Source organism: Salmo salar, chromosome 14 (assembly GCF_965601325.2).
Source record: "Salmo salar chromosome 14, fSalSal1, whole genome shotgun sequence".
Lineage (NCBI taxonomy): Eukaryota > Metazoa > Chordata > Actinopteri > Salmoniformes > Salmonidae > Salmo > Salmo salar.
Window position 1 is genome coordinate 90596527 of NC_138304.1, and position 17334 is coordinate 90613860.

The window sequence follows — 17334 nt, forward strand, 5'->3', positions numbered from 1 at the left end:
TGGCAGTGTGGGAACACTAACCCTAGCCCTTGATCATGACTCTCAGTTCAATTACATTACACATGTCAGAGCTGCCAATTTTTGAATATAGATTTCCTATCATGAATGTTGTCTAGACCACCATTATTATGTTGTTTTAAAGCTCAATTCTGCATATCATATTGCTTAGACCCATGACCAGGGTGAAATAAAAATGTTTAAAAATCACAGGTCAGGTATATTCAGGACTCTTTTAAAGTTGAATAAACACTCAACTCAGACTGGGTTTTAAGTTCTTTTGAGATTATTTGGGCATTAAATTTAGTATGCTAACTGGGGGGCATTGAATTAAATTGGTTTTTGGTTAGAAAATTCTAATATTAATGGTTGGTGGCAGCATATTGTTTTGTAGTTGTACAGTGTAATTTAATAACTAAGACAAGTTCCCTGAATTACATTTTCTACCAACATTTCATGTTAGGCTTATTGATTTTTGAGAGCTTCTGAAAGTCTTAACTCTTAATAGAAATGGAAACATTTATAACCATAGTTGAAACACCTTTCGTATAAAAAGTACAAAAATAACATGCTGCAGGAATATCAAATCAAAGTTTGTCACGTGCGCCGAATACAACAGGTGTAGACCTTACAGTGAAATGCTTACTTACAGGCTCTAACCAATAGTGCAAAAAAAGGTATTAGGTGGACAATAGGTAAGTAAAGAAATAAAAGCAACAGTGAAAAATAACAAAAGGGAGGCTATATACAGTAGCGAGGCTACATACAGACACCGGTTAGTCGGGCTGATTGAGGTAGTACGTACATGTAGATATGGTTAAAGTGACTATGCATATATGATGGAAAGAGTAGCAGTAGCGTAAAAGAGGGGTTGGTGGGTGGTGGGACACAATGCAGATAGCCCGGTTAGCCAATGTGCGGGAGCACTGGTTGGTCGGCCCAATTGAGGTAGTATGTACATGAATGTATTGTTAAAGTGACTATGCACATATGATAAACAGAGAGTAGCAGCAGCATAAGAGGGGTTGAGGGGGGGGGGGGGGGGGGGGGCACATAATGCAAATAGTCCGGGTAGCCATTTGGTTACCTGTTCAGGAGTCTTATGGCTTGGGGGTAAAAACTGTTGAGAAGCCTTTTTGTCCTAGACTTAGCACTCCGGTACCACTTGCCATGCGGTAGTAGAGAGAACAGTCTATGATTGGGGTGGCTGGGGTCGTTGATCATTTTTAGGGCCTTCCTCTGACACCGCCTGGTGTAGAGATGCTGGATGGCAGGCAGCTTAGCTCCAGTGATGTACTGGGCCGTACGCACTACCCTCTGAAGTGCCTTGCGGTCGGAGGCCGAGCAATTGCCGTACCAGGCAGTGATGCAACCAGTCAGGATGCTCTCGATGTTGCAGCTGTAGAACCTTTTGAGGATCTCAGGACCCATGCCAAATCTTTTTCGTTTCTGGAGCGGGAAAAGACTTCGTCGTGCCCTCTTCACGACCGTCTTGGTGTGTTTGGACCATTCTAGTTTGTTGGTGATGTGGACACCAAGGAACTTGAAGCTCTCAACCTGCTACACTACAGCCCCGTCGATGAGAATGGGGGCGTGCTCGGTCCTTCTTTTCCTGTAGTCCACAATCATCTCCTTAGTCTTGGTTACGTTGAGGGATAGGTTGTTATTCTGGCACCACCCGGCCAGACAGGTGCTGGCACTAAGACAGCACTCAGTCAGTTGTTATTCTGGCACCACCTGGCCGGGTGGTGCCAGAATAACAACCTATCCCTCAACGTAACCAAGACTAAGGAGGCTGTCTCGTCATTGTCGGTGATCAGGCCTACCACTGTTGTGTCGTCTGCAAACTTAATGGTGTTGGAGTCGTGCCTGGCCATGTAGTCGTGGGTGAACAGGGAGTACAGGAGGGGACTGAGCACACACCCCTGGGGGCTCCAGTGTTGAGGATCAGCGTGGCAGATGTGTTGCTACCTACCCTCACCACCTGGAGGCAGCCCGTCAGGAAGTCCAGGATCCAGTTGCAGAAGGAGGTGTTTAGTCCCAGGATTCTTAGCTTAGTGATGAGCTTTGAGGGTACTATGGTGTTGAACGCTGAGCTGTAGTCAATGAATAGCATTCTCACATAAGTGTTCCCTTTGGCCAGGTGGGAAAGGGCAGTGTGGAATGCAATAGAGATTGCATCATCTGTGGATCTGTTTGGATGGTATGCAAATTGGTGTGGGTCTAGGTTTTCTGGGATAATGGTGTTGTGAGCCATGACCAGCCTTTCAAAGCACTTCATGGCTATGGACGTAAGTGCTAAGGGTCTGTAGTCATTTAGGCAGGTTGCCTTTGTGTTCTTGGGCACAGGGACTATGGTGGTCTGCTTGAAACATGTTGGTATTACAGACTCAATCAGGGACATGTTGAAAATGTCAGTGAAGATACCTGCCAAATGGTCAGCACATGCCCGGAGCACACATCCTGGTATCCCTCTGGCCCCGCAGCCTTGTGTATGTTGACCTGTTTAAAGGTCTTACTCACGTCAGCTACGGAGAGCGTGATCACACAGTCGTCCGGAACAGCTGATGCTCTCATGCATGCCTCAGTGTTGCTTGCCTCGAAGCGAGCATAGAAGTGATTTAGCTCGTCTGGGAGGCTCGTGTCACTGGGCAGCTTGCAGCTGTGCTTCCCCTTGTAGTCTGTAATAGTTTGCAAGCCCTGCCACATAAGACGAGCGTCGGAGCCGGTGTAGTATGATTCAATCTTAGCCCTGTATTGACGCTTTGCCTGTTTGATGTCTCGTCGCAGGGCATAGCAGGATTTATTGTACGCTTCCGGGTTTGAGTCCTGCACCTTGAAAGCGGCTGCTCTACCCTTTAGCTCAGTGCGAATGTTGCCTGTAATCCATGGCTTCTGGTTGGGGTATGTACGTACAGTCACTGATGCACTTATTGATAAAGCCAGTGACTGATGTGGTGTACTCAATGCCATCGGAAGAATCCCGGAACATGTTCCAGTCCCGTAGTTTAGCATCTGCTTCATCTGACCGCTTGTTTATAGACTGAGTCACTGGTGCTTCCTGCTTTAATTTTTGCTTGTAAGCAGGAATCAGGGAGGATAGAGTTGTGGTCGGATTTATCAAATGGAGGGCGAGGGAGAGCTTTGTACGCGTCTCTGTGTGTGGAGTACAGGTAATCTAGAATTTTTTTCCATCTGGTTGCAAATTTAACATGTTGATGAAATTTGGTAGAACTGATTTAAGTTTCCCTGCATTAAAGTCTCCGCCCACTAGGAGCACCACCTCTGGGTGAGTAGTTTCCTGTTTTCTTATACAGCTGACTGAGTGCGGTCTTAGTGCCAGCATCTGTCTGAGGTGTTAAATAAACAGCCACGAAAAGTATAGCTGAAAACTCTCTAGGCAAGTAGTGTGGCCTGCAATTTATCACAATATACTCTACTTCAGGTGAGCAAAATCTAGAGAATATTCAACATCTGGTTAAAAAAAGAAAAACTTAGCCAACTGACTCGCTCCCGGAAAGATGATTGATTTGTCCGGCGAGAGGATGTTTATTATCAGAGCAGAATGAAAGAAGTAACAATATAGCAGATTAAAGTTGAAATGTGAGTCACTGGAACCGCTGCTGGCGGACTACATGCAGGCATCAGGTATCCAATCCGATGTCGGATTCAGCCAGTTGATACTGTAGTGTACTGTATTGTGATTTGCCTAGTACCTCAACTCCTCCACAGAGTTGAGTACAGACTTGAGTTAATCAAATACAATCACTGACTGTTTCCTCATCGCTGATGCTCTAAGATTGCAACTCAGCGCAAATGCACGTGCCAATTGAATCTCAACAAGGAAACAGTCGGCAATTGTATTTGATTAACGTTTCATAAGAGTATGGATTTCAGCAAACAAAGACAGTGTCGTGTCTTAACTATCATTAAATGTGAAGACTTATAACAAATCAGTTCTCTAGGTTGAATTATGTGATTAAACTAATCATGTAAACATTCATTAACAAGGAAGTCCGGGCACCACGGAAAATGTTGAGATTAAAGTTAACTTTCTTAGTAACTCTTCAGATATTTTAATATCTGATCAAATCGTCTATTAATTAATTATTACCTCATCAGTTCTCATTACGGAATGTCGCAAACCCTTGGATATCTGCACAAACCCTAGTTTCCAAAATAAATCGGCAATATACAAATTGGCTTAATTATTTATTTACTAAGTAAATAATCACACAGAAGTAGATAAAACAAACAGTAGATATTTGTTACTAACAATGATAGAAAAGTCCCTAGTGGGCTTGGCAGATATGAAGGCTTGGTAGACAAAGGAAAAGGTGTGGACAGAGAGCAGGAAAGACAAAATGGATTCACTACACACAGTGGATAATTATAATCATTGAAATGCTAATCCTTTGCACATGAATGGCCACTCATTCAAGAATAATTGCAATGTATATATTTTTGCCCGTATGTCGTTGTCTTCTCTGTTGGAATCCTTGATCGTCCTGTAGCGTTCATCAAAGTGTCTGGTTAAGTTTCCCAAAAATCACAAAATCACAAGCTTTCGTGGTTGTAGGTGGTTAGAATGGATACTTCAGAGTACCATTCGGAAATGTTCTCATAGAATGTTTCGGCGGTTGTTGGTATTCTCGTTCTAGACTTACGTAATTTCTAGCTGCAGACTAGTAATTATACGTCTAAGATTTGCTCTTATTCTGTAGTGATCGATAGTCTGAGTTTAACCATTTCCAGCCATGTAGCCAAACTACAGCTGTATGGTCTCCGTGGCCTATAGAATTGTAGCCATTCCAACGTGGGGACTCTGTCCCGGCGTTCTCTAACTTCTTAACCATTCGAGACGTCCGGCTTACGCTGGGTCTCTTTGGTATGAAATGTACATTTCATCACGGGTGGTTTTATACTCTGGATTAGAAAAGGGCGGTTCCATGACGACGACGTAATATCTATGCTCACGTACCAAATGAAACACACTCAACATGACTGTCCCTTAAGTGTCCACGGACCATTCCCACATTCTCAAAAGTAGAAATATTGTTTAGTTCTCCCATTATGGGATTAGGAGTTTTAAACTAAGAGAAGCTCTTTATTCTGGTAGACTCTCTCCCTCAATACTGCATGGCAGTTTCTACCAGGTATCTACCAGGTACAGTGAGGGAAAAAAGTATTTGATCCCCTGCTGATTTTGTACATTTGCCCACTGACAAAGAAATGATCAGTCTATCATTTTAATGGTAGGTTTATTTGAACAGTGAGACAGAACAACAAAAAAAATCCAGAAAAACGCATGTCAAAAAAGTTATAAAATGATTTGCATTTTAATGAAGGAAATAAGTATTTGACCCCCTCTCAATCAGAAAGATTTATGGCTCCCAGGTGTCTTTTATACAGGTAACGAGCTGAGATTAGGAACACACTCTTAAAGGGAGTGCTCCTAATCTCACCTTGTTACCTGTATAAAAAGACACCTGTCCATAGAAGCAATCCATCAATCAGATTCCAAACTCTCCACCAAGACCAAAGAGCTCTCCAAGGATGTCAGGGACAAGATTGTAGACCTACACAAGGCTGGAATGGGCTACAAGACCATCGCCAAGCAGCTTGGTGAGAAGGTGACAACAGTTGGTGCGATTATTCGCAAATGGAAGAAACACAAAAGAACTGTCAATCTCACTCGGCCTGGGGCTCCATGCAAGATCTCACCTCGTGGAGTTGCATTGATTATGAGAACGGTGAGGAATCAGCCCAGAACTACACGGGAGGATCTTGTCAATGATCTCAAGGCAGCTGGGACCATAGTCACCAAGAAAACAATTGGTAACACACTACGCCGTGAAGGACTGAAATCCTGCAGCACCCGCAAGGTCCCCCTGCTCAAGAAAGCACATATACATGCACACCTGAAGTTTGCCAATGAACATCTGAATGATTCAGAGGACAACTGGGTGAGTGTTGTGGTCTGATGAGACCAGAATGGAGCTCTTTGGCATCAACTCGCCGTGTTTGGAGGAAGAGGAATGCTGCCTATGACCCCAAGAACACCATCCCCACCGTCAAACATGGAGGTGGAAACATTATGCTTTGGGGGTGTTTTTCTGCTAAGGGGACAGGACAACTTCACCGCATCAAAGGGACGATGGACGGGGCCATGGACCGTCAAATCTTTGGTGAGAACCTCCTTCCCTCAGCCAGGGCATTGAAAATGGGTCGTGGATGGGTATTCCAGCATGACAATGACCCAAAACACACGGCCAAGGCAACAATGGAGTGGCTCAAGAAGAAGCACATTAAGGTCCTGGAGTGGCCTAGCCAGTCTCCAGACCTTAATCCCATCGAAAATCTGTGGAGGGAGATGAAGGTTCGAGTTGCCAAACGTCAGCCTCGAAGCCTTAATGACTTGGAGAAGATCTGCAAAGAGGAGTGGGACAAAATCCCTCCTGAGATGTGCGCAAACCTGGTGGCCAACTACAAGAAACGTCTGACCTCTGTGATTGCCAACAAGGGTTTTGCCACCAAATACTAAGTCATGTTTTGCAGAGGGGTCAAATACTTATTTCCCAGATTAAAATGCAAATCATTTTATAACATTTTTGACATGTGTTTTTCTGGATTTTTTGTTGTTATTCTGTCTCTCACTGTTCAAATAAACCTACCATTAAAATTATAGACTGATCATTTCTTTGTCAGTGGGCAAACGTACAAAATCAGCAGGAGATCAAATACTTTTTTACCTCACTGTACCTGTCGTAAAGTCATAAAACCGGAGAGAGGGGAGGGGGCTATGATCTTCCCCTCAGGGCATGTCATGACAACAGGCACGCAACAGAGGACAAACATGGGTAGACAGTTTAAGAATTTACATTTCTGAAGTATCGATGCATAACGAGTCAGAGGTTATTTTCAAATACTATAGGCTGGCAATACTGTAATCTTGGTTTTCATCAGAGCAGAGAATCTTGTTTCTCATGGTCAGAGTCCTTTAGGTACCTTTTGGCAAACTACAAGAGGCCTGTCCTGTGCCTTTTATTCAGAAGTGGCTTCTGTCTGGCCACTCTACCATAAAGGCCTGATTGGTAGAGCGCTGCAGAGATGGTTGTCCTTCTAGAAGGTTCTCCCATCTCCACAGAGGAACTCTAGCACTCTGTCAGAGTGACCATTGAGTTCTTGTTCACCTCCCTGACCAAGGCCCTTCTCCCCCGATGTTTCAGTTTGGCCGGGTGGCCAGCTCTAGGAAGAGTGTTGGTAGTTCCAAACTTCTTCCATTTAAGAATGATGGCCACTGTGTTCTGGGGGACCTTCAATGCTGCAGACATTTTTTGGTACCTTTCCCCAGATCTGTGCCTCGACACAATCCTGTCTCAGGGCTTTACGAACAATTCCTTCAACCTCATGGCTTGGTTTTCGCTCTGACATGCACTATCAAGTGTAGGACCTTATATAGATAGGTGTGCCTTTCAAAATCATGTCCAATCAATTTAATTTACGACAGGTGGACTCTGATCAAGTTGAAGAAACATCAAGGATGCACCTAAGCTTAATTTCGAGTATCATAGAAAATCATCTGAATACTTATGTAAATAAGGTATTTCAGCTTTGTCACTATGGGGTATTGGTGTAGATTGAGGAAAACAATGAATTCATTACAGGCTGTAACGTAACAATGTGGGAAAAAAGGAAAGGGATCTGAATACTTTCTGAATGCACTGTAGTTAACTAGCCAGGCTACAAGATATGTGTTGAATTGGCTATCTAGTTAGTTTTGTCTTTATTTTACAGGCTAGGCCTACCTGCTGCAATGTCTCCCTCTCACGGCCCACTCCCATAAATGCAGCTGATGCGCAAACCATGACTTTTTCAGGATTTTCATGACCATATGAAGCCTGTTTGCTATACCTGTACAAATAACTCACTAATTAGCAAGGACTATCAACAAATGTGCACATGTGGCTACACACAGATCTCGCAACCAGGGACGATTGAAAGACCGCTCTGCCTATCAATGCAATCCTGCTCAGATATTGGGAGAACAGCAATACATTGCATCCAGACACCACTGATCCTATTCTGATCAGGGCAACTGGTTGATATGGTGGTGTGAACTCAAATCCATAAATGTTAATGTCAAGCCCTAAACACACAACATAATTCACATCATTTCAGGAGAGAAGGCGAGTTGCCACAAAACAGTGACAGGATTATTGCACAACATACATACATCATTCATAGACATGGGTGTTATTCATGTGTTGACAGTACATGCACATTGACCAGGCACACAAACAAATGCACAATGGTGGTAAGAAAAACATGTGAAAGAGACAGAAAAAAGAAAATTGGGATAACAAATTTAAAAACACTGAAACAACTGATTTAAGAGAAGGTACTATTTACCAATTTATGTAGAATCTGAATCATCCCATGTAAAATGCTGTGGTTGGCATTTAAACATACAAGGACAGGGGGCTTACTGACTGTACCCAGAAACATAGTTTCCAATATCCATTAGCATACTGCTTAGAATGAAGCCAATGTATTGGCCTAACAGACCTGCTACACTGGATGTGCTACTTAGGCTGAGCATGAGCAGCGAGTGAAACGCTCTCGTTATCAATGAAACCTGCTACACTGGCTGCGTTAGCAGGGTGGGTCTGAAGCGTAAAATTACTCTCTGGTTCGTGTTTCAAGAATTTGTCATGTTGCTCGCGCCCGTGACCACTTGTTGGAGTGGCATGCACTGGGCTGGCGCGACCTCCAGTATACTCCTGGTGCTCAGCAATGCTGTCAGCTGCCCCTTTAGAGTCAGACGCCACGTCCTCCTCATTTGGTTTGGCTTTAGCTTTCACTGGAGAGGGTTTAGCTTCTTGCGAGTCATTACCTTCTGTTATGAATCCAACTTCAACTGGTTCTTGTTGCATCTCTGCCTGGATGTCGGTATTACCCTCTACAGTTAGAGGGTTGGTATCCACTGCGTCGGTGAAATCGTCCCAACATTCCGAGATAATCTTGTCCTCGCTGTACCGCCAGTCGCCGTTCCTCAGGGTCTCCACGTGCCTCCTGGTCGGTTCCTTTCGCGCCCTGTGGGGGGGGCTCCTCTGGCCGACGTAGGTCCTGTCCTGAGCCCCCTGGTTGGCTGCTGGTCCTAGTCGGCGTGAGAGGGGAGAGGGGGAGCATTGAGGGGCGTCCCCCCCTGCCAGTGGGTTGTGGTCTGTCCCTCTCAGACGGGCCTCAGGCATGGGCTGATCCAAGGCTGGGGGAGAGGGGTCCCTGGGCCCACCGACACGCAGCGGTCTGGTGATGCCATGCTGGATAGCAGCCTGGGCGCTGCCATACATGAAGACCTGAGGAAGACATTTACTGCTTCAGGGACAGGCAGGAAACAGTTAGTATGACTGCTGGGTGAGTCAGGGTCAATTCCATTTCAGCACAGGAAGTAAATAGTAATTCTCATTCAAGAATTTACCACCAATTCACTTCCAGATTTGACAGAATTTAAATGGAATTGACCCCAGATCTTGTGACAGTGTTTCTTTGATTGTGTGTGTGTGTGTGTGTGTGTGTGTGTGTGTGTGTGTGTGTGTGTGTGTGTGTGTGTGTGTCCTTACCAGGATGGAGAACACGATGGTGAGGAGCACAGGGATCTGCAAGGTGACCGGTAGGTCCTTGAGGAGGGCTCGTAGGAACTCGCTGATCCCCTGACCAATGTGCTTCAGAGGCTCCGTGAAGAAGGTGGTGATGGTCATAGTGATAGCCTTCAGAGACAGAGAGATAATTCATTATCACACTGCATCCTACAGGTCCAGGAAATAGGCTAAAAGTTTGTTTAGTTGTCAACAGGGTTGGGGTCACTTCCATTAGTTAGTTAATAAAACCCACATGGCAGTCAGACACTGAATTAGATTGATATTGCATTGTTAAATAGACAAAGTTTAAGTTTTAATAAAAGTGAAAATGGCAATATTTACATTTGAGGATACTCAAATAGTTGTGTTAATTGAGTGACAAGAGTAAGGTATGGGTGACTGTCTCTCAGTCCTGGCCTGTGGAATAGGTTAGCCATCAACAGGGTTAGGTCAATTCTATTTCAATGCAGTCATTTCTGGAAGTAGACTGAACTTGAAGTGGAATGTCAGTTTACTTCCTGAATTGGCTAAATGGAAATGGACTTTCCCAGGTCGCCAAAAATAGGTTACCTTAGTTGGTGGTACGAGAAGGATGGGGTTGACCATGAGGACTTCGTAGTACATCTTACAGGGATCGTCTTGGAGAGTCATGGCACCTCTGTACCAATCTGTGGTACAGGCAGAGAAGAGTACAGTACAGTAGGCTTCACGACAACATAAACCGATGTGCAGTAAAATTAATGCAACAAAATTGTCAAAATGTATAAGCCCATGTGTATTAAGCTATTTTCTTAAAAACGGCATTGCATTATTTGCCAGAAACGAGTGAGAAGTAATGTGTACTTTATTGTACAGTCATGCACCAATGATTATGAAAGTTTGACGTATTCAATAAAATGGAGTTTCAATTATATTTCTGAGATGAGGAAAATCTGATCCCCCTGTGGAAAGATATGTGATGCCATGCTCACGTGTTATTTTTACATCTCACCCTTCAAGTTATCCCACCAGTCAATTTTCTTCCTTCCAGTGCATTTTGCGTCGACGCCCTCCATCTTCACCATTTTATTTTGGTGCTCAGCAAAGGCAATCTGACAGGTCGAGAAAATCCAATAACATATGGTGGATTAACCTTGTGTCATTCGTGTGTTGGAGGCTGGTCTAGCAGTAGTGCTGCCACCCCCAGGACCACACACACAGTTAAAACCCCTGAACTATGACTGCTTTTATCCCTCATCTCCCAATCACAACTAACCGGTCACAGTCGAGCTCTCTTGGCAAGAAATGTTGTTTCTCTCAAGATATTCCTTGGTAGTGTTCCTTAATTCAGTTGACTGAGATTTGGAGAATAGAGATGGCATTTAGAAATACCTGAAATAACTGCTATTTCCCTACCTGCTTATAACCCCCCCCCCCCCCCCCCCCAAAAAAAACATTATTTGCAGAGACCTGAAATATTGTAGTGTTTAGCCTACATTTTTACCCTCAGAACATGAACCAATCCTGAGTCAGGAAAACCCTACACTGAAGGATGCCAGAATGGCCAATGGCAGTAAAGAAGGAGTTTTGCACCTATTCTTTCAGATAATCATATTAATTTAGTACTGAACTTTAGGCACCAGACAGTAAGGGGTAATTAGCATGTGGCAATGCATGAAAGTGTGTGTGTGTTAATTTACCTTGTAGAGATAGAACCAATTCCAGACCAGACTGATGAGGAAGCAGATGGCAAAGATTCTCTTGAACTGGACAAACCAGGAGACTGTAGACCACAGCTCGCTGCAGATGATGACCACTATGATTAAGACCCACACAGACACCTGGGAGAGAGAGGTCCTTTAAATGCAGTACCTTCAGAAAGTATTCACACCTCTTCACTTATTCAAAATGTTACTGTTACAGCCTGAATTCAAATAGATTCTCACCCATCTACACAATGACACTGAAAATATGTTTTTAGAAAAATGTTTGCTCATTTACTGAAAATTAAATATCTAATATACATACCAGTCAAAAGTTGACACCTACTCATTCCAGGGTTTTTCTTAATTGTTTTACTATTTTCTACATTGTAGAATAAGAGTGAAGACATCAAAACAATGAAATAACATATGGAATCCTGTAGTAACCAAGTGTTATATCAAAATATATTTAACATGTATTCAAAGTAGCCACCCTTTGCCTTGATGACAGCTTTGCACACTCTTGGCATTCTCTCAGCCAGCTTAATGAGGTAGTCACCTGGAATGCATTTCAATTAACAGGTGGGCCTTGGTAAAAGTTTATTTGTGGAATTTCTTTCCTTCTTAATGTGTTTGAGACAATCAGTTGTGTTGTGACAAGGTAGGGGTGGTATACAGAAGATAGCCCTATTTGGTAAAAGACCAAGTCCATATTATGGCAATAACAGCTCAAATAAGCAAAGAGAAACGACAGTCCATCATTGACATGAAGGTCAGTCAATCCAGAAAATGTCAAGAACTTTGAAAGTGTCTTCCAGTGCAGTCGCAAAAACCATCAAGCGCTATGATGAAACTGTCTCTCATGAGGACCGCCACAGGAAAGGAAGACCCACAGTTACCTCTGATGCAGAGGATAAGTTCATTCAAGTTACCAGCCTCAGAAATTGCAGCCCAAATAAATGCTTCAGAGTTCAAGTAACAGACACATCTCAACATCAACTGTTCAGAGACTGCATGAATCTTGCCTTCATGGTCAAATTGCTACAAAGAAACCACTAAAGGGCACCAATAAGAAGAGACTCGCTTGGGCCAAGAAACACAAGCAATGGACATTTGGTCTGATGAGATCAAATTTGAGATTTTTGGTTCCAACTGCCGTGTCTTTGTGAGACGCAGAGTAGGTGAACTGATGATCTCCGCATGTGTTGTTCCCAGAGTGAAGCATGGAGGTGGTGTCATGATGACACGGTCTGTAATTTATTTAGAATTCAAGGCACACTTAACCAGCATGGCTACCACAGCTAGCCTAGTGGTTAGAGCGTTGGGCCAGTAACTGAAAGGTTGCTGGATCAAATCCCCGAGCTGACAAGGTAAAAATCTGTCGTTCTACCCCTGAGCAAGGCAGTTAACCCACTGTTCACCAGGTGCAGAAGACGTGGATGTTGATTAAGGCAGCCCCCCGCACCTCTCTGATTAAAAAGGGTTGGGTTAAAATGCAGAAGACACATTTCAGTTGAAGGCATTCAGTTGTACAAATGACTAGGTATCCCATTCTTGAGCAATACACCATCCCATCTGGTTTGTGCTTAGTGGGACTATCATTTGTTTTTCAACAGGTTGTGTAAGGGCTACTTGACCAAGAAGGAGAGTGATGAGTGCTGCATCAGATGACCTGGCCTCAACAAATCACACGACCGCAACCCAATTGGGATGGTTTGGGATGAGTTCGACCGCAGAGTGAAGGAAAAGCAGCCAGCTCAGCATGTGGGAACTCCTTCAAGACTGTTGGAAAAGCATTCCAGGTGAAGCTGGTTGAGAGAATGCCAAGTGTGCAAAGCTGTCAAGGCAATGGGTGGCTATTTGAAGAATCTAAAATATATTTATATTTGTTTAACACTTTTTTGGTTACTACCTGATTCCATATGTTCTATTTCATATGTTTTGATGTCTTCACTATTATTCTACAATGTAGAAAATAGTAAAAGTAAAGAAAAACCCTTGAATGAGTAGGTGTGTCCAAACTTGACTGGTACTGTAAGTATTCACAACCCTGAGACAATAGTTTTTTTTTTTTTTTTTAAACACCTTTGGCAGCAATTACAGATTTCTGGGTAAGTCTAAGAGCTTTGCACACTTGGATTGTACAATACTTGCCCATTATTCTTTTCAAATGTCTTCAAGCGCCGTCAAATTGGTTTTCCATTTTCAAGTTATGCCATAGATTTTCAAGCAGATTTAAGTCAAAACTGTAACTCGGCCACTCAGGAACATTTAATGTCTTCCTTGGTAAGCAAGTCCAGTGTAGATTAGGCATTTTGTTTTAGGTTATTGTCCTGCTGAAAGGTGAATTAATCTCCCAGTGTCTGGTGGAAAGCAGACAACCAGCTTTTCCTCTAGGATTTTGCCTGTGCTCCCCAGTCCTTAACGATTACAAGCATACCCATAACATGATGCAGACAGCACTATGCTTGAAAATATTTAGAGTGGTACTCAGTAATGTGTTGTACAGTATTTGCCCCAAACATAACACTTTGTATTCAGTACAAAAAGTGAATTACTTTGCCACATTTTTTGCAGTTTTACTTTAGTGCCTTGTTGCAAACAGGATGCATGTTTTGGAATAGTTTTATTGTGTACAGGCTTCCTTTTCCCTCTGTCAATTAGGTTAGTATTGTGGAATAACTACAATGTTGATCCATCCTCAGTTTCTCCTATCACAGCCATTAAACTCTGATTTAAAGTCACCATTGGCCACAGTGAAATCACTGAGTGGTTTCCTTCCTCACCGGCAACTGAGTTAAGGACGCCTGAATCTTTGTACTGACTGGGTGTATTGATACACCATCCAAAGTGTAATTAAAAACTTTACCATGCTGAATCTATTTTAAAATTCAGGCTGGAACACAACATTTTGAAATTTCTGAAGGGAGTGTAACTTCAATGATAAATATCCCTGCCGCTGTAATGCCAACGAGTGGTGTCAGTTCTGTCTCGTTTGTCTTGAATTGAGTTTAAATTACTGCTCTGAATCGTAGTGGTTTATTTCTACTACTAATGATGAACACAAATGTGACAATTAGCTTTATGCGCTTCTCAGTCAGTCATTGCGTACCAGAGTCAAATTGAGTAGATCAAGTAAAGATCAGACACAGACCTTTTGTTTTTATATCCTGTTGCTTCCTAGCCTACCGTCTTCCCTTGTACGAACGTCAAAAGACATTTCCTCACGTTAAAACACGCTTTTTAAAAATGATTTCATCCTCAATGCCTGTGTAGCCTACTTTACAAACTGTCTAATCATCAATTCCTTTAGGCCAGGGATGGGCAACTCAAGTCCTCTGGGACCTGATTGGTGTCGCTTTTGTCCCAGCCTAAGCTATCACACGTTACTCCAATAATCAACTAAATCATGATCTTCAGTTTTGAATGCAATTAGTTTAAAACCAGCTTTGTTTGCCAAGGATGGGGAAAAAGAATGACACCACTCCGGCCCCGAGGACTGGAGTTGCCCGTCTCTGCTTTTGGTCAAACCACATAAAACGTGGTGTGTGCGGTTGTAAATCCATTTAGTTTTCAGCATCAAAACCCTAGTTCTGCTACGCATTCTCACCTTCATGACTGTGTCAATCTCCACACCAAAGGTGTCCTCAAAATGCCATCTCCAGGCCTCGTAGTCATGTGGTTTGAGATCCACCAGGATCTGGCTGAGGGCATTATCCAGAGCCCCCGTTCTCCAGGTGTCCATTCCCTCCAGAAGCTTCCGGATCTCCGTCACCGCTTGCCGAGACAGTTTCACTTTGGCGTCGTAGTGGATATCGTTCTTGAGATCGGTGGGCTGGTGGAAGGAATAGGAAAGGAATAGAATAGTACAACAAAGAATATGCACTTAACATAGAGAAAGCATACTACATTCCAAGGTGGTAACATACATTTAAAAAAGGTGGATAATACACAGTGGGGAATTGTTTTACATAAAGAGAATAAGATGCATCGATTGTCAGCGTTCATACGAGTTGAGAGAATGCCAAAACGTACCAGGCCAACTTTTTCAATCTCCTTCAGAAGCTTGGTGAGGAATCGCTTGAACACTGGGTTGCTTGATGGCTGCTGTGCAACCTGTGTAATCTTCTTCTTATACTCTTCAATCTTAAATTATTGTTTTTTTTAAAACAGAAAAGTTACTTCGCCACTGTTTAATAAATAAGCATTTGAGATGTTGTCCAAAATAATGTTTGATGTTTAAAATCCATTTCCAACACTAACCTCTCTTTGTAAGCCTTCCACTTTGTTGTTGCACTCCCTTACTTCCATTTGATCCAAATCCTGGCTGTATTCCCTTCTTTTGGTGGGTACATTAGGGTAATTGTTCAGCTGTGAAGATTATTTTCATTTAGTTATCTAATTACATTAATATCATGACAGTATTTGCCATGTTTGCTGTATTTTCACATTTCATGATTTTCTTTCATATAATTACTATATTATGGAAAAACACCAACAAAGCAATAGAATGATTTCAACTCATCTCGGAAACATGCATTGCACAGCTGCTTTGTAATGTACCTCAGCAGGCTGAGCAGGCTTTCTCATGGTCTTTGAGCTTGCATCGTAGTTCAACATATCATGCGGATCAAGCCATTCTTCGTCGTCTATCTGCCCTTGAGCAACCAGCAATAGGCTGCATACAGCAACAGTGACGATGTGCATCACGACAGCACCTGTTGACGTCTTCATGTTAAAATGTCTAACGTTAGCCAATGGAATAGCTAGCTAACAAACTACAGAGAACTCGGGGCTTAGAAACCAGAAACAGACACTCTAAATAAACATCAACGACAACATAGCTGCATATTCTTCTGAGCTGGTGTAACTGAACAACAGTAACGATTGCTAGCGTTAGGCCAGCAACACAAACTATAACTAGTTCCTGTAGCTAGCTGCTATCAAATCAACAACGGGAAAATTAAATAACAACTAGGTAACAGACTAACATAGAATTTACCATAAATTATATACTATATGGATAACGTACTAAACGTAGAATAGGGTAGCGGCTGACAGTCTGTGCTATTTCCTAACGCGCAGGCAGTGTTGCCAACTCCTCAATAAGGAAAGTAGCTATTGGCTGTCCTAAAAGTCACTAGAAGTCGCTAAATGACGTCATCGCCTAGTTTGACATTAGAACGTAATAATGATGTACGCTGTAGGAAAGAGGAATAACGTCGTGGGAGAGACAGAGTAAAAATAAAAAATACCCTAAATATGTTTAGAACTACAAATGAACTTTCTTCTGTCGATTCTTGTTTTTTTTTTTTATGTCACAATTCCAACCCTCCTCCTTTATCCGGGCTTGGGACCGGCAAAGGGGACACTGGCGGAGTTACTTTTTATTTTATTTTTCTTAATTTGGTGTGGTTAACCTTATGGTCGACTTGGGAGCCTACAACAAATCACAGTAAAACATGAACATTTTTAACCATACATTTTTTTTTTGTTGTATACAATCTACATTAATCTAAATGGACCAAAAAGAGACAAACTGTCAATGGCAATGTGAGAAAATTATGGTAACTAATCTATAAATCTGTATATTTTAATTCATTTTATTTGAACTTTCGGGCTTGTGCCGTTTCTGAAAAAGTTACATGAGTCTTTATCATAGTAATCTCTTCAACCTGATGTTAAGGTTTTAAAATGTTTTGCAGAAGTTCTCTCTACAAAGCACTCAATGGATACATGCCTGACATGGACCTTCTCCGCATCTCAGAAATGTATGCCAACTTTTCTCCACTCTTGTGACAACAATGGAAATGTCAGCTGACGTGCCCCTGGTTGAGTCCGCCTTTGCGCCAGTGCAAGCCGGCAGTGTTCTGTCCTATCAGCTTCCACAGCCAAAGACCCATGAAATTGCGAAGATTGCCGATGCCACTTCTCCACCAATATTTCATTAGATGGCTACAGGCTTCAGGCTTCCCAGTGTGCTTACGTCCTTAGCCATGAGGAGCAGTTCCACC

At 42.8% G+C, this 17334-nt stretch overlaps 1 protein-coding gene across 2 annotated transcripts; it reads right to left on the minus strand.

Annotated features, from left to right (window-relative positions):
* Nucleotides 1-4196: 4196 nt before the first annotated feature.
* LOC106570443 (chloride channel CLIC-like protein 1) lies at nt 4197-17098 on the minus strand. Of its 2 annotated transcripts, XM_014142784.3 has the most exons (10): nt 16353-17098; nt 15884-16048; nt 15584-15691; nt 15356-15466; nt 14931-15155; nt 11318-11458; nt 10630-10729; nt 10209-10306; nt 9621-9767; nt 4197-9356 (listed from the first exon to the last, which is right to left on the minus strand). In XM_014142784.3, the coding sequence occupies exons 2-10, from the start codon at nt 16025-16027 to the stop codon at nt 8583-8585; spliced, it is 1848 nt and encodes a 615-aa protein (XP_013998259.1). In that variant the 5' UTR covers nt 16028-16048; nt 16353-17098; the 3' UTR covers nt 4197-8582. The 2 variants fall into 2 exon arrangements, with proteins under 2 accessions (XP_013998259.1, XP_013998258.1); XM_014142783.3 differs by having other exon boundaries at nt 15884-17095.
* Between the last annotated feature and the right edge of the window lie 236 nt (nt 17099-17334).

Bases quoted from the DNA above. Each gene is read 5' to 3' on its own strand.
- LOC106570443 (XM_014142783.3), bottom strand. From the start codon at position 16,054: ATGAAGACGTCAACAGGTGCTGTCGTGATGCACATCGTCACTGTTGCT. The intron at 15,156-15,355 runs GTACGTTTTGGC...TCCTTCCACCAG, and splicing joins AGATTGAAAAAGTTGGCCTG to CCCACCGATCTCAAGAACGA. The intron at 9,768-10,208 runs GTAACCTATTTT...CTGTCTCTGAAG, and splicing joins TTCTCGTACCACCAACTAAG to GCTATCACTATGACCATCAC.